Here is a 23,138-nt window from a genome sequence, read left to right as displayed (position 1 = left end):
TCCAAATTTTGTCGTCAGAGGACTCCCGTTGCTTCTCGCGCTACACAGAGAAGGCCTGGTGCTGAAATCAACACCCTACTGCGATGGGGGATTGTCACGGAGTACCAGAAACTCCTGGGCGATCGTTCTCGAGTACCTCCTGGCGGATTGAAATCGCTGCAATCGCTGTTTCCTTGACAGAAGAACAGCAAACGCGTCATCCAGAAATCGTGCAGAAAGCACCATAATCGCTCCGTCCAGTTTGCTGATCTCTCTCGCAGTCGTTCACGATGTGGCGGCCGACGAATCAAGATTACAGAAGAGATCGTCGAGAAGTTGATCGAAATAAATAACCGGCCTTGAGGTCGACTTTCAGGCGACAACCTGGCTGGAAAACTGAAGCGCAGAAAGGGTGAATTATCCGGCGGATACGGTGCGGAGTCCTCAGAGCCGCGATCGCGATGCGTCACAACTGACACAAGATCGCCAGTCTCCGGGGCCAGTGGATTCGTGAAACAGGCAAGGAAGAGCAGTTAGAGCACGCATGGTCTGACTGCATGACATGTCGATACAGATCAGACTCAGTACTAGTGACAGTACGCGAAGTGTCTTTACGCGTGGTGGTTTACTTGTTCGCCTCATTTGAAGGTGTCGTGGGAGTGTCAGGCGAAAACACCTACAGCCACCATTCTGGCAGTCGTACTGCATGAGGAGGAGGCGAAGTCGATCGTCTAAATCGTGCCTATGGAGTGAAAAAATCAAGGAAGCGCAGTGTAGCTTGGAGGAGATGAAAAAATGTCGACGTTTTGCAGGTTAACGCACTTACAGATGCGCCCGGAGACACCAGCAGCGATGAAAACTAGAAGGTCAGGCCAAGAAACGACACAGTAGTTATCTATCTATCGTTTCTTGGTTGATTTTTTGTACAGGTGCTCCTTTGTACATACGCTTGAGTTTTGAAGTGAAGCGCACATTTTAAGAAGTCGGACCAAGTAGAAACATCAGTTCCGGTCAATACCCTGCCCTAGGTAGAGAATTGCACCGTAAAAACTTGCTCTTCCGTCTCCCCTTAAACACACACAACACACACACACGCACACACACACACACACACACACACACACACACACACACACACACACACACGCACACACACGCACACACACGCACACACACACACACACACACACACACACACACACACACACACACACACACCTGTCCTGTCCTGTAGAGTCACTGCCGCAAAAGAGTCACGTGATCCCATCCAGTGGCGTGTCCAGGATTTGGCTGAGGGGGGGTTGCGGCCGGGATCAAGGCGGGATGGGGTGGGGGTAGATGACATCATGCTACTGTCCCAGGTCAGCCATTTTGAAAACCGATGTCAAGAAGCTCCTCCTGTAGCCCCCTTCTTCAACAGTTATTCACCCGAACGGCCCCAGAGACTGTTCCGGAGGATCAGCGCACCACACGGGGACAAGTGTCGAACTTGCTTCAAGTTCCCTTTCTTCGTGCGCATGCGGGACGATCGACCATGATGTTTCGGGGAAGCATTCTCTGGAACGCTCTCCCCTCTGATTTTAGAGTGATACCTGTCCCTGGTCCCTTCCGGAAAGCTCTTTCTGCCATTGATCATACTTTGTGAATATCCTCGTTAAACTTTAATTATCTGCCATAAATTCCAACCTTCTCATCTATCACATTTGTGCATGCATGTCTATAAAATCAACCACGTGTTCCTGACTCCATGAGATTGTCTTTCTATTCTTTGACTTCATGAAATTATTGTCTTTCTATTTCTGACTCCATGAAATTGTCTTCTTATAATTTTTTCCTTTTCTTCTTTTGGTCCTTTCTGTCTTATAATTATTATTATTATCATTTCTTGTTTTCCCTTGCATATCATCCCTTCATCATTCTGTGAGAACCTGTCCTATGGGCACGTGAGAAGGCATCTCTGCCTGCTCATTTGGTGAAGTAAAATAAACAACAACAAGCCGTAAATCTCACACACCACGAGCAGTATTTCTATACACGCAGCAACAATGTACATTGTAAACTTCAAATTTGCCGTTAGGTGAGCGAATCAACTGCAATTATTTATGCGAGTCCAACAATTTCTCACCGCTCTCAAAGAGTCAAAGCATTCTTTACATAGGCAGCGGTACTTGTCACTGTGCGCGCGCTGTTCTTCATGTTCTGGCTACTCGCTGACAACAGATTCTTCCGCGTCTGGCGGAGTGTGACTGTCAGTCCGCTCCGAAAGTTCAACTGGAATAACAGCGACTTCATCACTCCGACTGTTTCCTGTTGGAGCGGCAGCAGGAGTTGCGCCGCCACAGGAACGCTTTGCAAAAATTCCAGGCTCTGCTGGCTAGAGCTTGGCCTTTTGGGATGCCCCTGAGACATCGAAGAAAAGCCTTCGAGTCAACAAAAACACGATTCGAACGAGGATGATCGCCTGAGCCCTCGGCATTCGAATCGTGTTTTGGTTGACTCGATCGAAAATAGAAGACTTTTCTTCGATGTTTGTACCGTTGAAGACGCGTCGAGCGCGTCCCAGCGCAGCATGCAGGGATCACACTGTCAACAGTACACAGTCGACAGTCATGAGTCTAGTCAGGTCACCGTGTTTCTGTAGCCGCGCCGTGCATGCTCACTGTACGTAGACTCTACTCTGTAGACTGTACTGTACTAGTCTGTAGTGCGTACTCGTACAATCAACACCAGCTCGACCGTGCAACCGCTTTTGGACAATCGTTTCAGGCCGCGCGCGCCCCGAGCCTAGTCTAGCTCGACCCGGCGCCGGCGCCCTAGCGCCCTGCCTATTATTTTTCGAAACCTAGGTCGAAATTTTTGAGGGGGGGGGGGGCGCGCGCAGGCCCCGGAGGTTTGGGCAATCCTTGCGGCGATGTCCCGGGACGAACGGCAACCGCTGTCCACTACAGAACCTTCAGAGAAGGCTGCAGGTATTCGCAGAGGAATTTCTCCCCGAATCCCAGTGCGGGTTCCGGCGAGGGCGTGGCTGCTCTGACATGATCTTCACCGTCCAACAGCTCACGGAAAAGTCAATCGAACATCAGGCCAAGGGATTTTTTTGTGTTTATCGACCTGAAGAAGGCCTATGATTCAGTGCCCAGGGGGTGTCTGTGGCAGGTCCTCGGCCGTGCGGGAGTACCAGAAAAGCTTATCAACATCATCCGGTCATTCCACGACCCCATGTCAGCATCGGTGCAGTTCAACAACATATTATCAGACCCGTTCAGCATTGGCAATGGTCTTCGCCAGGGGTGCTCTATGGCGCCGGTCCTTTATATATTTTTTATGTGGGCCGTGATGACCCAATGCCAGCACCGCATCAGGAGATTTGACTGGGTTGGCTTCGAGCTCCGCTCAGCATACAGCAGCGATCTATACCGTAAACCCCGCCGTGACGACCAACACCATTGCTTAACAGATTCCCAGTTTGCTGACGACTCTTGTCTATTCGCTACGACTCGGTCTGGAGCGGGGGCAGCATTGTGCTGTCTTCACGAGGTGGCGTCGGGATTCGGCTTGACCATCAGTGCAACGAAGACTCAGTTTGTAGTTGTTGGCCCCGACATCACGCCTACTGACCGCGCTCCCCTCCAACTTGGTCAAGCGGAGGTGGAATGCGTACGGCATTTCCAGTACCGACAACACACACACACACACACACAAACACACACAAATACACACACACATGCACATACACACATGCACATACACACATGCACACAAACACATGTACACACACACACACCTTGAAACCTTGAAACCTTGAAACTGCCACCTAAAGGTGATGCAGTGCCTCAAAGAGGCAAGGAGGGCAGAGTTACTTCTTGCATTTGTGTTGAGCCAGGTACCGGAGACGTGTGAACTTCCGAGAGCAGGTCGGGCATGGGATGGTGCGGCGCTCTGAGCCAGAGCTGCATGTTCTGCGGTTGCAGTGGCAGTTGTGCCGGCGGTGCCCAGCTTTGCTCCGGAAACAGCGGTCACAGGTGTGGCAGTGGTAATGACATTGACTGCAATCAGGTGGGCGAGGTGCAACAATCTCTGGAACTGGAGCGTCACCAAGACTGGGAGAGCAGCTGTGCACAGCAAATCCACCTCGGCTAGCAAACCAACGATGGCACGTTTCGCACAACACAGCACCGGCCTGTTCATGGATCGGCTTCAGTCGCTCTTCCCTGCATTTGTGCCGCCGAAGTCCGCTTTCACTGGCAAAGAGTCGCTCACAGACCGCACAACACACTGACTTGGCTGTCGTTTCAAGGCGTAAGTGCCGTGCAACAATAGCATCCGAGATGGACTGGATCCACTCGCCACGTTCAGCTGCGAGGTCGTACTAACCGGTGCATAGACCGAACGCCTTGAGGTCATCGCGTACCACATCACGCCATCGACGCCTGGGGCCATGAGCAGGGCGTGGTGTATGGAGCCACGAGAACAACACTGCCTTTGGAAGCCGGTGGTCGTCCATCCTGGCAATGTAGCCGTCGACGGGCAACCATGTCAGCAACTGGCTCTGTAGCGCACATTCTATGCAGCGAGGCAGATGACAGGTGGTCCTCCCACTGTTTGGAACGCGAGATGCCGAGAATGACACGAACGCAGCGGTTGTGGAATTGTTCAAGGCGACGTATGTCGGCACGCAACAGTGTCCAGTTCTCAGCCCCGTACAACAGCACCGACAACACACAGCATCTGTACGTGTGTTGTTTCGTCTTAGATGTTAGTGAAGTGTTCCGAAAAACTGACGAGTAGAGGCTGCCAAAGGCCTTAGATGCAGCAGCTATGCTGTTGGACACATCGGTGTAGAATCGTCCGTCTGGTGTTACCACTGAGCCGAGATATGTGAACTGGCTGACATGCTGGATGGCGTTGCCTTGTACGCTTAGCGCGGTACAGTCACTGTCGTTGATCTGATGCCCAACAGCCATGAACACTGTCTTTGCCATGTTGAGAGACAGCCCGAATGCTCCACTGACCTCCGCAAATATCTCAAGCATACGCTGAGCATCCGAGTGGCTGGGTGCAAACAATGCTGCATCATCAGCAAACTCACCATCTGTGATGACCATATCATTACCACGCTTAGATCTCTTGAAAAGCTGACCATCGGCACAGGTACGGAGTGGAAAACCAGACACTCCACGCTCTTGGACGCGTGCGCACCAAAGTTCCATCACTGCACCAGCAAACAAGTTGAAAAGGACTGGTGCCATTGTACACCCTTGGCGCAGTCCGTTGCACACTGGGAAGCCTTCAGTGGGGGAACCATTGACGATGATCGTGGCTGTCATGTTGTCGTGAAAAGACTTCAGAAGGCTGACCAGTTGCTCCGGGACTCCCAGCTTCAGCAGGACAATCCACAGTGCAGCACGCGGAACAGAATCGTATGCCTTCCTCAAATCGACAAACACCAGGAATCCCTTGGATTGGTGCTCGTGGCACTTCTCCACAACCCGGCGAACAACAAACGTCATGTCCGTGCGGGAGCGACCTTTTCGGAAACCACACTGTGATTCAGGCAGCACACTTTCGGCGACTTTCTGCAATCGGTTTTGCAGCAGGCGTCCGAATAGCTTGCCAATGACGTCGAGGAGTGCGATGCCACGCCAGTTGTCGCAGCTAGTGAGGTCACCCTTCTTGGGTATCGGTATCATCTCAGCATTCACCCAATCTTGCGGTACTACACCCTCCTCCCAAACCGCGGTAATGAGCTTAAACAGATTGGCATAGAATAGGTCGCAGTTGTATTTGACCATTTCCGGTAGAATGCCGGAGCTTCCAGCAGCTTTCCCGTTCGTAAGATAGCGAAGGCAGCGCTGGGCCTCTTCAGCATTGGGTGGGGTGGCCAGGTGTTCCATGATGTTGCGCTGCTGGACCAAGTCGATTTCAGATCGGACAAAGCCGCTTGGAAGGTTCAGCAGCTTTTCGAAATGTTCAGACCAGCGGTTCTGCTGTGCCTCAACGGACGAGCATGTTGAGCCATCAGTCTGTCTGATCAGGCACGACTTAGTGGGAATCAATCCGCGCCGGGCAGTCTGTAAATCCCGGATGCTGTTCCACACAGCCTCACACACAAACTTCCTAGATTCGGCATCAGACGCAGTCTTACGGAACCAGTCCTCCTTAGCACTGCATACAGCATCCCTTGCAGCTGAGCGCGCGCGCGCGGACAAACTCTCGCCGGACCAGAGGTGCTGGATCTGCTAAAGATTTCTGGAATAGAGTGTTACGATGTAAAAGGAGGGGCTCGAGAGTGGCAGAACTGGCTGAGAACCAATCTGGCTGACGACGGCGACTCTTGCCTAGGACAGAGGTAGCTGCTTTAACTGTGGCGTCCCGTAGTGAACTCAATTGATCCTGAACTGAGATCCCTGGTGCAGCGTCTTGCAGACAGTCGGATGAGGTATGGTACCACTCAGCCACAGTTGCTTGCCTTACTAAATCATCATCCTCTGATGCAGTTGGTTCAGCAGGTCCGAGCTGTGATACATCAAATCGACGGCGATCAGGGGCCTTGCTCTTTGGCGGGTAGAAACGCCGGCGGCAACCAAGTGACAACGTTAGCCCAACAAGTTTGTGATCGGTCCCACACTCAGCAGACCGGTACACACGACAATCTGTACAGCGCTGAAAATCCCGCTGCCGGGTGATCACATAATCAATACAGTGCCAGTGCTGTGAACGTGGGTGCTGCCAGGTAACTTTGTACGTATTACAGAGTCGAGAGTTGAACATGGATAGAACGCTCAACAGTTCCTCACCAGCTTCATTCATGGTACCAACGCCATACGGACCACGCACTTGCCTCCATGCGTCCTCTTCATGACCTGGGCTGCTGCCAACACGGGCGTTGAATTCACCAAGTACGACGTACAAATCGCGCTCCGGGATGGATAACAGACAATCACGAAGTTCGCCATAAAATTTCTCCTTTTCATGGCGAGGCCTCGCGAACGTTGGAGCGTAGCAGGAAATGATATGCAGCCACTGATCGCCAAACAACAGTTTCGCCACAACAACTCACGAGCTGACAGCTCGCCACTGACACCCGCCGTTTTTCCACGCTCGTTGGGCCAACCCTAAAAGAACGATTGCGACTCCCTCGCCGCGATATGCGGGCATTCCTCGCTCTGTTGGGACGGGGCGTCCTGCATTTAGAACAGACGCTCCACTGATCAAATACTCGTGATCGCCAAACCATTTCGTCTCCTGAAGACCTGCGACTGAGAAATTCAAATTTTGAATTTGGTGAAGAACAAATTGAATTTTTCTGTCTTCCGCGACGGGCAAGCTTCTTTCGTGACGAGCTGTCTCGATGCTTCCATCATTCTCCACTAAGCTGTTGACGTTCCAGGTACAAAACTTCACACAAACGCTTCGTTTCTCCGTCTCCTACTTCGTGCAAGGGGGTCTACCTGGAGGTTTGCAAAACCGTCGCAGGTGTTGTGGGTACGTGGCGGGTTGCAAGTGGCAACATCAGGCGTTGCCCCGTCATTGCTTCCCATGTCTCCACGCACCATACTCACAACCTAGCCAGGGGTGGCCCTAGGCCACCCCTGGGGATATTATAGCTGAGCAAACTTGTGAACCAGCAGAGCTCAAAAAAGTGCTTCCTACTACAACTACTCATATACACACCATACACCCACACACACACACACACACACACATACACACACACATACAAACACACACACAAACACACACACACACACACACACACACACACACACATTGAACCCGTATCAAACTTGGTGTTGTGTAATGAGGAAGTACAGCGTGCTTTACGTAAAAGCCAATCTCACCATTTTTAGCTGGCGTGCGTGTGGCCTTACTCCTAAGCTCATTGAGGTACTTGGTTGCACTCTTCTTGATGCCTTGTTCTTTCAGCCACCGATTCGTCTTCTGCAGGAATTCTATCTCAGCCTTTTTTGCCAAGGCCGCCTACACAAGAAAACAAATCATCCAATAGTAGTGATAAATGACCACAACTAGCAAAAACAACAGTGGCCACAGCACTAGTACACAAGGAGACAGAAAAATAGGTCATTTCCCCACCCCACTCCCATAACATCATACCTCATGTACTTGGTCAAAGTTGCACATTTCATGAAGATGTATAGGTCAAAATTGCCTTAGTAGCCCATGCCTGGAAGTTTCCATTTTCCTACAAACTGTAGTACAATGTAGGACAATTAGCTTCCAAGATATGCTGCAGCATATACACTCAGCGTATACAACTGAAACCAGTGAGGGTTTGACTTGAGAAAATATCATGCATGCTTATAAAAGAACACCTGTCCAAATAGTGCCCAGTGCACTGGATGCACTTCTCCATACACCTGGTTGCTTAGTAACTGAAACACAGAGGAACAACCCAGTCGTAAGCAGTTTCGATTCCCTGGATGTAAATAGAGTAACCCCACCTCCACCAAACGTGCTCTCTGGCCGACCTCACACACCAGAAGATGACTCCAAGTCGTAGCTACTGACAAATAGTTTTTTCCTTCATACAGTGCTGTTTTGGCCACTATAGGTCTCATCAGTGAAGGTTGAGAACAATGAATGGCTAGAATAAATTTGAAAGCATGGTGTATACGTAGAATGAAATGAAGGAGCGCGATCCCGCAATCAGAGGTCACAGACGTGCGATGTCCTAACACGCGGAGAAAAGGTGCAAAATGGCACTGCTTCGTGCCATACGTGTGCTGAGAACATCATTGAAACTTGCGCAACCGATTCTAGCACTCTGAAATACAATCATGTAGTGTACATGTACTGAAAATAAGGGTGACAGTTCCGACATAGCGCTCCAGCCCAGTACTCCCAGTACTTTATTTATAGACAGGCCGAAAGCTGCTGCTTACCCTTTGGGAACAAGTATTTGCGCCGTTCAACCAGCAGCCAACGGAGTTGGAGAAAAAAGAGGAGAGACGAAGAGCAACGACGATGAAGAGCTACGACTAGAACAGTATCTAACGACCATGTGGCGGGTGGAGTGAATGCCCCACGGGCCTCTCAAGTGTCCACAAGCGTGGCCGTAAAACGTGTATTTTTCAACACCATACCAGAACCAGAAACAGAACTATAATTATGAGACAACAGCCGCATGACGCCCGTCTATGTGACGACGGCCCAGTATAGTGGTGAGCGAGTTTACGGAGCGAATGCCCCAGGGGCCTCTCTCGTGACTACTTGCAGTACTGCGTTGGAGCGCTATGTCGGAAATTTCACCCTTATTTTCAGTACGTGAATGCTACATGATTGTGTTTCAGAGTGCTAGAATCTGTTGCGCAAGTACGGTATCAATGATGCCCTCAGTACACCTATGGCGCGTAGCAGTGTCATTTTGCACCTTTTCTCCACATGTTAGCACATTGAACATCTGTTACCTCTAATACTGTAAAAGCCAGATAAATAAAGAAGTGCTAACTCTAACGAGTTAACGAGGAGAAATCTGTTGTTAAAATAGAAATTGTTATACAGAAATCGATACATATACTGTCCTATTGAGCGTTGAGAATGAGTGAGAATCGTTACCTTTGGTACACGTAAACCAGTCAATTTTGGGAAATCGTTATATATGTGCCTCGTTAGGATAATGGCTTTTACAGTAGCGGGATCGCGATTCTTCATTTTATTCTGTATTCAGAACGAAGTCTGTCTGGTTGTGCAGGAGACTACCAATCAGTGACGTTCCCGCCAAGGGCCTTTTCAGAGTTTATAGTCCGCTCAATTATAATTTTACTACTCTTTGAGGCGCGTACAACTCCCTGTACGCATTCTAGTACGGTGCAAATAATGAACTCTGCATAAAAATGTACGGTGTACTACAAAAAGCTACGCATTTCAGAAGTGTGTACGGTTTTTTGCCTCCCATACTCTTTCATCTGTGCGATTTTCCTTTGTCAACAGCTTGCGGAACCCTATAAAACCGAAGATCAAAGTCATTGTAGGTACCGAAAAGGGGCTCTCGAAGCCCTAAATAGCTCCACAAGCTATGAATAAGAATGAAGCTCCCAATAAGAGCCCAGCATTTCATTTGCTTCTATTCTCCTTTTAGTAGTCCTCAGTGGTGCTGAGTTACCACGCCCATTCTCTCTGCACACAAACAACACACCTATCCAATATCAGGTTACACATGCATAATGCAAGTGAGACAATGAATGTAACCTCGTTCTAAAATAGTTAGTGCATGGCAGGGAGGGCCCAATGGCTTCTTTGTGCCCTTCAGGTTAGCTCTCGGACCTACCGCCCTCAGGCTAACCTGTCGGGCACTAACAAGCCATAACGCCCTCCCTGCCGTGCACTAACCTAAAAATAAAACCTTGCTTTCAAATAATTATTAATTCTAGCCATTCCATGGCCAGCAATCGAGGACATCTGAGAGTTGTAATTTTTGTACTCCTCCGAGGTGTGATTTTTGGCGTGCTGGGCCAAGCACAAGGAAGCCATCTGCAACAAAACTGCAGAAAATGGTTGTTGTTTGATCCTTTGGTGTAATCTTTGTTTCTAGTCGAAGCTAGTTGCTGTTTGGAGCAGAAACGCTGAAATTGACTATTTTCTGCATGTACTCATGTACTCAGGCATGCAGTCTCACTCGTATTTTAGCTCTTTTTTCTGGAATGGATGCTGCTCTGCGCCCCTTGGTGAACACTTCCTGCGCTCGTGGAGCAGCTGAAAAGGATCACTGGTATGTCTTGTTCCTGGTTCGAAAGTGGAGAGTCGACTTTTGTGCCTTGAAAAGGGAGTAGAGAGCGATAAAGGTACGTCTGTGGCTTATTTCTGAGTGCTCCTCGTACATTTTTGATCGTGATAGAAATTCTCAGACCAAAGTCAGACCAAAGTCAGCGCGATGATGGCCGTACAGTTTTCTTGTGGATTTTTTAGTTGTTTCATCTCGTATCTATGTCAGTATCGTGATGGTGAAGTGGAGAGGGTGATTTTCTTCCTCTAGGCTTCGTTCGGCCGACTTTGCTTCGTCCTCGTTGAAAAGTGATCCTGAAAAAAAGGTCGATTCGCAAAATTATGTTGATTTTCAATGTACGTGATGACATGCGATTGCTGGCTATGAATATTCTCAACCTTCACTGATGAGACCTATAGTGGCCGAAACAGCACTGTATGAAGGAAAAAACTATTTGTCAGTAGCTACGACTTGGAGTCATCTTCTGGTGTGTGAGGTCGGCCAGAGAGCACGTTTGGTGGAGGTGGAATTACTTGATTTATAAACAGGCCAAAAGCTGCTGCTCACCCTTTGAGTACCTGTATGTACATGAAAAAATAACCTAACGCAGTCGAGGGAGACAGAATGTGTCTGCTGCAGAAAAAAGTGTGGCATTACTGTAGAAGGTCCAAATCATTATCCAGCAAGCTTCTAGAAATGATGCAGAGCTTGAGTGTACCTTGCTTGGACAGACGAGGAGATTTGGGCGAATCCAACCATATGCTCAGAACGACATAAACAACCAAATGAAAAAATTAATGTGTACAGTAGAGCATATTGGTGCTGAAGTGATTTTTCTCTGTTCTCCGGCTATGTGCAACTGCTGGCCTTCAGATACCAGTCGCAATCACTTCAGGACTGACTTGCGCCAGATATGCTTTGTCTCTCTTGTAGTAGTAGTAGCCTGGCTTCAACCTGTAGGCGCAGTTGCTGTGTTCCGTGGAGTTTGTGTGTGTGGGGGGGGGGGGGGGAGTGCATGCCTGCAGTGGGTGTAGCGGGGTGTGAACAATAATTTTGAACAAAATTTGGCTCTCGCTCGCAAATTGAAAAGAATGAAATGAAAAGTGTTTTTGTTCTTTTTTTAGGAAAAGATATGGTTAGTGAGAACATCAAGCGCTTACCTTGGAATATTTCTTCTCTTGTATAACCTGGAAAGGATTGACTTTCGGTTTACTGACGTCATTGTCTGGCAACGGTTTCTTCTTCTTCTTCTTCTTCTTCTTCTTCTTCTTCTTCTTGACTTTCTTTACCTGAGCATGATGTACATAAGCACAATACATCAGAGCTATACATTGTATGCTGGTATGACTATTGCTACAAAATAATATCACACTGATGAAACCAGTCCTGAAAGACCCGCCAGTCCTCTCCAAGTGAATATGCCAGTTGTCCTCATACTTGAAGTAGGTGACAATGAGAATGTGGTGTAATCCAGGAATTGTACAGGAGCACCTAGTCTCAAGTGAGCCTAGGCATTCTCCTACTCTGCGAACAACGAGAGAGAGAGAGAGAGAGAGAGTGTGTGTGTGTTTTATTTTTTTATTTTTTTTACTATGTTCACATACCCAACTCGTAAATAATAATGAAAGACAATGGTACTGAGACAAGGACAAACGTGACAACTACTGAGAAGGGGTTGCACCGAGATGCAGCGGTGATGGTGGGGCATTGATGGCTCTGCCGACCTGAGGTCTCGGCATCACGGCCAGAAACACGCACCAAAAACAAAAGATAGAGCTGTAAGGGTCAGCAAAAATAAAAAGAAAGCAAGGGCAAACAACAGCTAGTACTAGTGTGCAGCGCATTTGTAGCAATGGGAGTCGTTGACGGGGCACTAGAATGTAGGTGGGTCGACAGGCAGAATGTCCGTAGACCATCGCCAATCCTGTCGGCGGAGGTACTCGTTGACGTTGCATTTAAACTTTTGAAGATTTTTGCGAGTTGGGGCGGAGTCTAGAAAAGCTGGCGGCAGGGAATTCCACAGCTGGATTGCACAATGTGGGAAACTGCGGAGAATGGTGTCTGGCGCTTGACGCGGTAGGGGATTTCGTAGCTGGTAACTGTGGCCGGCGGCCATGCGGAGATCATTTCGAGTGCGAGTGGCGTCACGGGGCTCAAGCCTTGGTGGGAGGACTGCTAGCAATTGAGTCGGACCGGTGATGAAATGCAGTTTGTACGTGTATGTTAATGCAGCAACGTATCGCCGTAGGCTGAGGCTCTGGAGCTCCGTCCCGGGACCAATGATGCACAATGCACGGCGTCGGATGCTATCTAGGCGTGCAAGATGGGAGGGAGCAGCTCCCATCCAGACGAGCGGAGCATACTCCAAAACGGGCCGTACAAACCCCTTGTACACCGTGAGGCGGCCTTCTCGGGAGAGATAGGGCCCAGCTCGCCGCAGGAGGCCCAAACGCTGTTTGCCACGTATAGACACTGCGCGGATGTGCTCCGCGAAGGACAGCTTCGGATCAAAAGTCACCCCAAGAGCTTTATTGTGGATGACTCTGGCACAGGGTTGCCTCCAAAGAGGAGAGAGGACAAGGCTAGCTGCGCTCTTTGCAGCGTGACTGTCATAGCCTGGGATTTCGACGGCTCAAACGCTACACGCCATTCCTTGCCCCAGTCTGACAGACGATTGACGGTGTCCTAAAGCAAGGCAGCAGCAGTGGGGAAGTCGTTACGGAGAAGAGTGTACAATGTCGTATCGTCAGCATAGGCTTCCAGCTGCGTATTCCCAGCAAGGCATGTTGATACGTCGTCAATGTATATGAGAAGCATGGTTGGCCCCAAGATGCTGCCTTGTGGGACTCCCGCCTTGATGGGCTATGGACGGGAGGTTGCACCACCGACGACACACTGTATTCTTCGGTTAGACAGGTACGATGTCAGCCATGCAAGGAGGATTCCTTGGATGCCACATTGCTGTAGCTTGAAGAGGACACCTGCGTGAGAGACCTTGTAGAAGGCTCCAGCAATGTCAACTGCAAGTACGCGTGCTGCACCCCCGTGTCCGATAGAGGATGCCCAGGAGTGGTGTAGCGCAGTAAGAGCGTCGGCTGTACCCAGATTCCGTCGGAAGCCAAACTGATTCGCTGCAAGCAGTGAGTTACCCTCGAGGTAGTTCGTAATTTGCATGTTGATAATGGTCTCCATTACCTTGGATATCACACTAAGGAGAGATACGGGGCGGTAGTTCCTGAGCTGTGAGCGAGATGAGCGTTTATGCACAGGAACAACATTGGCGAGCTTCCAGGCCTGAGGTTGGTATCCATACCGGAAGCACAATGAGAAAAGCTTGGTCAGGACCGGTGCGAGCACCGAAGCGCATTCTTTCAGGACACGGGGGGGGGGGGGGGAGATGCTGTCCGGCCCCGTGGCTTTCGACGTGTCGAGACGGCGCAGGAGGCGGTGAACATTCTGGATGCGGAAGTGGACGTGGGTGAGTGGTGGATGTGGGTGAGCAGGCGCTGGGGTTCCAAGGGAGGCTCGATGTAAGTCCCTGTCACCCAGGCTGCACTTGCCAGCAAAGAAGTGACCAAAGCAGTCAGCCTTCTCCTTGCTGGTGATGTGCTTCCCGGCATTGTCGAGGAGGAAGGGATGTCAGAGTTTCGGCCAAGACCGCATGCTCCTTTCAGGTTTCACCACCATGCCTTGTCGCGAAGCGACCTGCATGTGAGTCGGGCCCGAAGGTGCCGTTCCTTCTCCTGCCTGGAGTGTTGAAGTGTGGTGGTAGCGCGGGTAACAGAGTCGATGAAGGATTGCTTCTTGACGTCATTACCGAGGTCGTGCCACCATTTCCTCCATTCTCTGTCCTTGATACGCATCACTTGTGTGCACTCAGGGGTCCACCACTTGGGATCAGATGAGCGGATGACGAGAGTCTTATGGGGAATGAACTGGTCCATGCCTGCAGCGATGGTATTGGTGACTTGTAAGCAAGACAACTCTGGATCATCTGTGATAATGGAGGCCCAAGGGACAGCCTTGAGGTGTGCTCTGAGTCGCCCCCAGTCAGCACGCTCGTAACGCCACACAGTACGCGTGGTGGCCTCTCCCCGGCATGGTGAAATGGTCAGGAATTGAGCTATCACAGTTCCATGATATGAGCGTCCTAAAGGGGCAAGTACAGTGGTGCTGATTGGTTGTTGGAAAGTGGACATGATTAGGTCTAGTGTGTTGGCACCTCGAGTGGGCTCTCGAACATATTGCGTGAGCTCGTGGGTGATACAAAGATCCTCGAGGGCATCCCGACCGGGGTTAACTTCGCGCTACCAAGCCAATCTGCACTATGCACGTTGAAATCCCCAGCGAGGATTACGTTCGGGGACAGCTCTTTGGCCTGATGTAGTGTATCATCAAGTGAATTGATGAGACAGAGGTCGGTGGGGCTACAGGAGCCTGGACAGTACACAGAGCCGATCACCAAGCTTGTGCCACCACGGAGGTGGACTTTAACCCAGAGTGTTTCATGTTCTGCAGACTGGAGTTGGTCTAGATGAGCAGAAGCAAGGGTGGACTTGATCCACACAGCAATACCTCCTCCGTGCTCGTTCCGGTCTCTGCGATATGTGACGCCGTATCCAGGGATGGACGAGTCAAGGCTAGTTATGGCATCAGCAGAGAATTTAGTTTCAGTGATAATTGCTACATCTATGTCGTGCTGGTTGAGTGCATGCATCAGGTCGTCCAGCTTGTTACGAAGGCTACAGGCATTAGTCACCAGCAGTTTGAGTGTGTGTGTGTGTGTGTGTGTGTGTGTGTGAAAGAGAGAGAGAGAGAGAGAGAGAGAGACAGACAGACAGACAGACAGACAGACAGACAGACAGACAGACAGACAGACAGACAGACAGACAGACAGAGAGAGACAGAGACAGACAGAGACAGACAGAGACAGACAGAGACAGACAGACAGACAGACAGAAACAGAGACAGAGAGACAGAGACCGACAGAGACCGACAGACAGAGTGACAGAGTGACAGGGACAGAAACAGAGAGACAGAGACAGAAGGGGGGGGGGGATAAAGCGGCAGAAATGGCTTTCCACAGAAGTTGTATTTCCCGCCGGCCTAGCGCAGCGAGAAAGGCGAGATATGATTTCTCGCGCAACATTTTCGGTTGCAAATATGGCATCAAGGGCGTCGGAACCGCACCGGCCGGGGCGGCCATGGCCGCCCCACTTTTTCGGCCGTTTTTTTTTTTTTATATAAGTTTCCGTGCATGGCACGGTAAGTGAAGTTAGCAACCCACCAACAATTACATTCCTAACATAATTTGCACGTACTTGCCATAGCGCATCACGTGCCCGTGCAGAACACGCACTCCGAACTCCCGCGCCCCGGCACGGGACCACGCGGAGCATGCGCATTACTCCGGCTCTCGATGCTGCTTCTTCTTCATCCTTGCTGCGCCAACAGTCAGATCGCTTGACAACCTTGGCCAGTTTTTGAGCTTGCTCTTCGCTTTGCTGTGCTGACGGTCAAATTGTTTGACTATCGCGGCCAGTTTCTGATCAATATCCGATCAACCAGGTCTCTGTCAGTGAGCGATGTCCAGCCAAAACGCTCCGTTTGCTTTGCTGCGCTGACGCAGTGACGGTCAAATTGTTTGACAATCGCGGCCAGTTTCTGATCAATATCCGATCAACCATGTCTCTGTCAGTGAGCGATGTCCAGCCATAACGCTCTTTGCTTTGCTGCCTTGACGGTCAAATTGTTTGACAATCGCGGCCAGTTTCTGATCAATATCCGATCAACCATGTCTCTGACAGTGAGCGATGTCCAGCCAAAATGCGCTCTGCTGAGCTGCGAAACGCACTGGCATCCCGCAATTATTTAGACCCGACAGGAACAAAACCTACTCCGCGGACTCGCCTGCTCGAGTTGAAGTTGGCTCCAGACTACTACTGTACGCGAGGACTTGGCCGCTCCGGCAGCGGAGCAGAACCTAGCCGAGGCAACTGCAGCCCCATCCCTGGCCTGGGAGACTTTAGTCGGGAGGAGGTTCGCGACGCTTGGAGCACGTATTGTGCGACTGACGCAGCAGCACACCCCTCCAGGGCCCCCGGAGCTGTTTTCGCACCAGCCCATAATCTTGAAGATGGCTCGGAAATTTAGGTCCCTGATGCTGAGCTCTCCTCTCTAAAGCTGACACGAAGTATGCCTGGCGGCTTTGGTCTGTTTCCCCTCATGTCTGGCCCCGGCTTGGCATTTTTTGGAAGGTTCGTACCATGTAGATAAGGCACCACCATTTGGCCTTAGATCCTCCCCCTTCCGTTCAACAGACCGGCTGATGTGGACTCAGCCCAACGGCGACTCTGCAATGATCCTGCTAAGTCTCTTACTCGTCTTCGAGTACAGCGCTTCCGGACTCTCAGCCCATGTACCGACGCAGTGCTGACACACCCTGCACAGTCCACCCTCCAGCAGTTGACGACGCAACCATGGACCTCATCCGCCAGGGCCTGGCGGCCAGTTCCAGCATAACATGCGCTTCGCTGCCGCGCTCCGAACACTTGTCGCCCTGCGCCAGGGCAAGCCACACTCAGGGACTGATCAGTGCCGGCAGCATTGTTCCAGATCCTGTACTTTGAGTGCATTGCCCACTGTGCTAATGGCTAGCCGCATTGGACGGCACTCACATCAAATGCAGTGTAATAGTAATGCAGATAAATCCTGTTTGGGTCAGGTTGTCAGCGCTGCCGGACTCGCATCCCAACTGCCGAAGTGGTGCCGACACAACCAGCGCAGTCCACCCTCCAGCAGTTGACGACGCAACCATGGACCTCATCCGCCAGGGCCTGGCGGACAGCTCCAGCATGGCATGCGCTTCGCTGCAGCACTCCGAACGCTTGTCGCCCTGCGCCAAACATCAACAGGCTACTACAAACAGCCTTGCCTAACAGACGTGCGCAGCCACAGCCTCAGACGAGGCGCTGCAACGCTGGCAGGCAAAGCTGGCGTGCCTGAGTACGTGCTGAAGACCGCCGGCAGGTGGCAAAGCTCTGCCTACCTCCGCTATGTCCGCACCCCTGTCGCAGACAGAGCATTGCCAGCGGCATTGTTCTAGTCTCTGCCCGTTATGCTAATGGGTAGCCGCATTGGACGGCCCTAGCAACAGCTGTAGTGTACATATGATATACCTATTATACTATAACTATAGTAACGCTACTATAACTATAGTAATGCCGATAATTCCTGTTTGGGTCATGTTGTATTTTGGGAGAACGGTAGGGATCGTGGGTCAGGCCGGCATTGAGCCAAGTGCGCCTACATGTGCTCACAAGTGCATCCCTACCGTATGCGTGTATTGACACGCCGGGCAATTGTTGCCCCCATTAGCCCTGGCATTGGCCAGTCTAACGCACATTGGTGCTTGCGATACTACGGCATTGGTCCATAGTATTGCATACTGCATGCGGCAATTGTTGCCTGCGATACTACGGCATTGGTCCATAGTATTGCATACTGCATGCGGCAATTGTTGCCTGCGATACTACGGCATTGGTCCATAGTATTGCATACTGCATGCGGCAATTGTTGCCTATGCCCTGATAATACAACGCGTAATAGCTCCCAAACAGGTCGGCTTGTGTGGTTGTTAAATATAAGTTTCCGTGCATGGCACGGTAAGTGAAGTTAGCAACCCACCAACAATTACATTCCTAACATAATTTGCACGTACTTGCCATAGCGCATCACGTGCCCGTGCAGAACACGCACTCCGAACTCCCGCGCCCCGGCACGGGACCACGCGGAGCATGCGCATTACTCCGGCTCTCGATGCTGCTTCTTCTTCATCCTTGCTGCGCCAACAGTCAGATCGCTTGACAACCTTGGCCAGTTTTTGAGCACCACCACCCACCCCATCATCTCTAACCATCATTCTATTCTAAGCCATCCCGGAAGGGAGAACGGTAGGGATCGTGGGTCAGGCCGGCATTGAGCCAAGTGCGCCTACATGTGCTCACAAGTGCATCCCTACCGTATGCGTGTATTGACACGCCGGGCAATTGTTGCCCCCATTAGCCCAGGCATTGGCCAGTCTAACGCACATTGGTGCTTGCGATACTACGGCATTGGTCCATAGTATTGCATACTGCATGCGGCAATTGTTGCCTGCGATACTACGGCATTGGTCCATAGTATTGCATACTGCATGCGGCAATTGTTGCCTGCGATACTACGGCATTGGTCCATAGTATTGCATACTGCATGCGGCAATTGTTGCCTATGCCCTGATAATACAACGCGTAATAGCTCCCAAACAGGTCGGCTTGTGTGGTTGTTAATTTTTTTTAGCACACTGCAACAAAGCGCGAAGATCTCAGCGTAAACGTGGCAAATCCTTGTCCCCCATCGTGGTTTGTTGCAGAATCAAAAGTCCATGTACACTGAAATGGCACCAAATGCCTGGGAATGCTTGCAATTGGCTTCAATTTTTGAATTTTTTTCCTGGGGGAGGGTAATGTTTGTCCCGGATCGTAGCATCTTCTTGGTTTTTTGCAGAATCAAAAAGTCTTTCATTGTAGTTACCGTACACCGAAATGACACCAAATGCCCGGAAATGCTTGCAATTGGCTTTAAATTTTGAATTTTTTTCCCGGGGGAGGACCCCTGGACCCCCCCCCCCCTTCCATGGCCGCCCCACCTCCAAAGTCCTTCCGACGCGCCTGGGCATCTAGTGTGTTCTTTATCGTCGTTTCTTTTCCTGACTTCTTCAGTCATATTCGAGTCTCACCAGTGTGGACCGGCTTATTCGATCTCAGTAGGATTTTCCTTGAACCAACTCTTTTGTCAGAATGCCTCGAACGTGAAACGCTTCTTTCTCAGTTCCTTTGACATGTCCCCCGATTACATCGTCGTCAGCGTATTCTGCATTCCTGGTCGGCTCGCCCCGTGTCCCCCAAACCGTCAGCTTCGTCATCCAATTAACCAACTGAGGCGGACTGGTACCCTTACGCGACTCGTGGAAAGCCAGCAGTTGAAACTGCAACACCCACAGGACAAGATCCAGGAGCTGAGGACATCGTCTGAAACGGGCCGTGACCCCAAACTCCAGCAAACAAAAGCCCCGCTCGTGGCGAAAAGGCTGCGAACAACAGTTTGAACTAAAAATATAACTGCTCGCAACCAAGGACAGCACCAAGCCCCAGGTCCGTGCAAGACACCAGCAAGGCACTATGTCATCCATCGACCAATGCGCGAGCCTGATGTACACATGAAACAAACCTCTGAGAATTGCGGAGGAAAACATATGGGATAGTGTGGTCATGATTTGGTGCTGGTGATTAAGCCGCACGCAAAACATGCAGAGCAAAGAATCATGTATCTCCAGCAAAAGCAGCGACCACTGCAGCAGCTACAGTAGCCTGCAGCCGCAGCTGCCACCTGGCAATCGACCGTCGTCAGCCGCGAGATAACGAGGCCAGCGCACGGCTTGCCGCCAGTGATTATCCGGATAAGCTGACTTTTACTGTATGCTTTTTCTCATGCGTTAAACAGATTGGTGCCGTGGTGTATTCTAGGCGGCTCCGTTCGAGCCCTGTTGCCCTGTTGTGGTCATGAATGAGATTACTTGTTTTCGTACTCCAAGCATCCTCTGTCATGTAATGGGTGTTGTCTCTCCCTTTTCCTCCTTCTGGCACACACCGAATAATTCGGTAACTAGAGTAGCGCCGCCAACCATGCCAGATTTATATGTTGTGGTACTCAGGGATCAACGGATTTATGTTGTGGTATATAATGCTTTTGTCGTGCGTATTTGTAAAGTCGAATACGCTCCAGCTGATCGTAATCATTGATTTAAAGAAGTAAAGCAACAGAGTGAGCTGGTGGACTGGTCTTGATCAAATCACATCACGACACATTGTAACACGGCAAGGGAAAATGGGAGTACTGTACACGTACTTCAACAGTACATCAACACATCTGGGATAAGCAGTAGCACTGGTAGCAATGCATGATAGAGGGGAACATAATTGAAGAGAAAGAGAGGAGAGAGAGAGAGAGAGAGAGATAGATAGATAGATAGATAGATAGATAGATAGATAGATAGATAGATAGATAGATAGATAGATAGATAGATATCACACTGTTGAAGTCCTGAAAGACCCACACGTCTCAAGGGAGCCTACCCTGTGGTGTTGAGCACTGTTGAAACCTGGGTATACCCACTTATGTAGATAGATAGATAGATAGATAGATAGATAGATAGATAGAGAGAGAGAGAGAGAGGAGAGAGAGAGAGAGAGAGAGAGAGAGAGAGAGAGAGAGAGAGAGAGGGAGAGAGAGAGAGAGATAGAGAGAGAGATAGAGAGAGAGGGGGAGAGAGGGAGGGGGTTAAGGGGCAGAAAAAGCCACAACAGAACAAAACAACCAGACAAGAAACAGATATAGAAAATAGAAAAGTCACTAACCATGAACCCATCAAATTCCTCATTCCAAGCATCATCCTCATCGTCGGGAATGGTTGTCGGCAGGAAGGAACTCTTCATATCCGGGTCCCATGTACCCACTGCCAATAGTAATAGGACAATTGTTCAGAAGAGTTACTTTGCATTAGCTTGGGCTGGGTGTTAGCAAGGTGTAAAGACAAGTTTTACCACCCGACAGTATTACGCAATCATACATTTTTGTTGATGAGGAACCAACCCTAGCTTCCAAATACACAAACGCGAGGAATACGCAACAATTCGTACAAGTATGACAAACACTAGGTAGTAGTGCATTGTATAAGAATTTTGTCCTCTTTTCATTCCCTCAAACTAATGAGTATTTGATGCATTGGGGCTCCCCGCATACTACAGTCAAACCTCGTTAGGACGAGCTTCAAGGGACCGAACAATTTTTTTCTTATACGGAGTTCTTGTTATCCAGATCTGCCAAAAAATTGATATGCATATCATATGGATTGCATTTATGTGAAGGTGCATGCTGTGGCCAACGTAAAACAATTTTCATAACATAACCCAGCAACAGGTAAGAACAATGTGCAATGAATTCGTGACTGCATTACATCCGCCTTGTAACATGCTTTGCCAGTACAAGAGGAGGCCTGAGGCCTCGACTATCGGAAAAAAAAACTACAGCCAGCGTACCGACGGGGACCGAAAGTTCGTACTACACGTTCATTTTGTTCAAATCGCGCTTGAAATTAGTTCGTCTTCACGAAAGTTCGCCGTACAGAGTTCGTCATAAACGAATAATATTGACTTGATATGATGCCTGGCCAACAATAGGATTGGCCCTTGTTCGTACTAAAGGAAAGTTCGTCTTATTAGTGTTCGTCCCAACGAGGTTTGACTGTATTAAAATAACTCGGGTATGTGTGTGGCAGTGACGGCTGACCCTGTTCTCCTGTGTAGCTTCCTTCATTGAAGTATGCGGCAAGGAGACCATATTTTGAATGAGGGACCCTAGTACTTTACCTTTTCATTCCCTAAAGTTGATGAAAATGGAATATAGACAAAAATGCACTGTACTCATACTTATCATTAACCTTTTTCATGCCAAGGAGTAGTCAACTCCTTTACTACATCGCTGGTAACGTGACCATCCCACGAAATGAACGTCTTCGGTTTCTTCGGTGGTGGACTAGCGTCGTCCTCAGCGGGACTCTTCCTCTTCCTACCTTCACGGATGTCAATCATTTCCCTGAAGTTCACCACCTGTACACCTAGAAGTATGATGCACATGTACACACGCACGCATGCACCCGTATCAAAATTTGCATATATACCAGATAGGCCTCATCATGTGATGGGTCCAAAGGCATTTTAAAAGCAGTAAGCAAAACGTGCCGCTCATGCGCGATATGCTTGAAATGCGTCGCAATCAAAAACTGATTATATGTCAAGCCAACATAAAAGAGAGGATCATTAGCAAGCATTTGTGATACAAAGAGTTGCATGCTCTGGGACGTTACAAACTATACACTTACAAATGCATACACTTTAACACTGTACATAAATCTAGGCTTGAAATGAATTCACCATTAGGCTTTTCAGTGAGCGTGGCCAGTAGCAAATACTTCACGGGGGAAGAACTTTTGTAGAACACAAACGCTTCTTTTCCCGTCAACAGCCATCCTTAAGGTGCGCAACACCAATCCTATTCAATCTATTTGCACTGTACAAGCTGACAGCCATCCTAGTTGAGCCTCCAGATCCGAAAAGAAAGCTTATGTAGCTTCGCGCAGTGGTGAGAAGACTGCATTCGAAAGGTGAGTTTTCCATGTAAAGCGATGTACCGTCAAGCCTCGTTAGGACGAACTTCAAGGGACTGAACAAGACTGTTTGTCTTATCCGGAGTTCTTATCCAGATCTGACAAGAAAACTGATATAAAGATTGTATTTATCTGAAGGTACATGCTGTGGCACATGTACTTCAAGTAAAGCAT

The 23,138-nt window shown here is 49.7% G+C and overlaps 1 protein-coding gene across 1 annotated transcript in view; it reads right to left on the bottom strand.

Annotated features, from left to right (window-relative positions):
• LOC135812506 (serine/arginine repetitive matrix protein 1-like) overlaps window positions 1-23,138 on the bottom strand; it is a 68,512-nt gene that overhangs the window by 32,746 nt on the left and 12,628 nt on the right. Inside the window, exons 6-9 of the mRNA XM_065325843.1 lie at window positions 22,239-22,415; window positions 21,157-21,254; window positions 11,863-11,991; window positions 7,821-7,959 (exon numbers count right to left, since the gene is read on the bottom strand). Coding sequence (XP_065181915.1) covers window positions 7,821-7,959; window positions 11,863-11,991; window positions 21,157-21,254; window positions 22,239-22,415 — 543 coding nt within the window. The remainder of the gene's footprint in view (window positions 1-7,820; window positions 7,960-11,862; window positions 11,992-21,156; window positions 21,255-22,238; window positions 22,416-23,138) is intronic.

Source organism: Sycon ciliatum, chromosome 3 (genome assembly GCF_964019385.1).
Source record: "Sycon ciliatum chromosome 3, ocSycCili1.1, whole genome shotgun sequence".
Lineage (NCBI taxonomy): Eukaryota > Metazoa > Porifera > Calcarea > Leucosolenida > Sycettidae > Sycon > Sycon ciliatum.
Note: the sequence above shows the minus strand (reverse complement) of the source record. Positions and strands in the feature narration are given on the sequence as shown.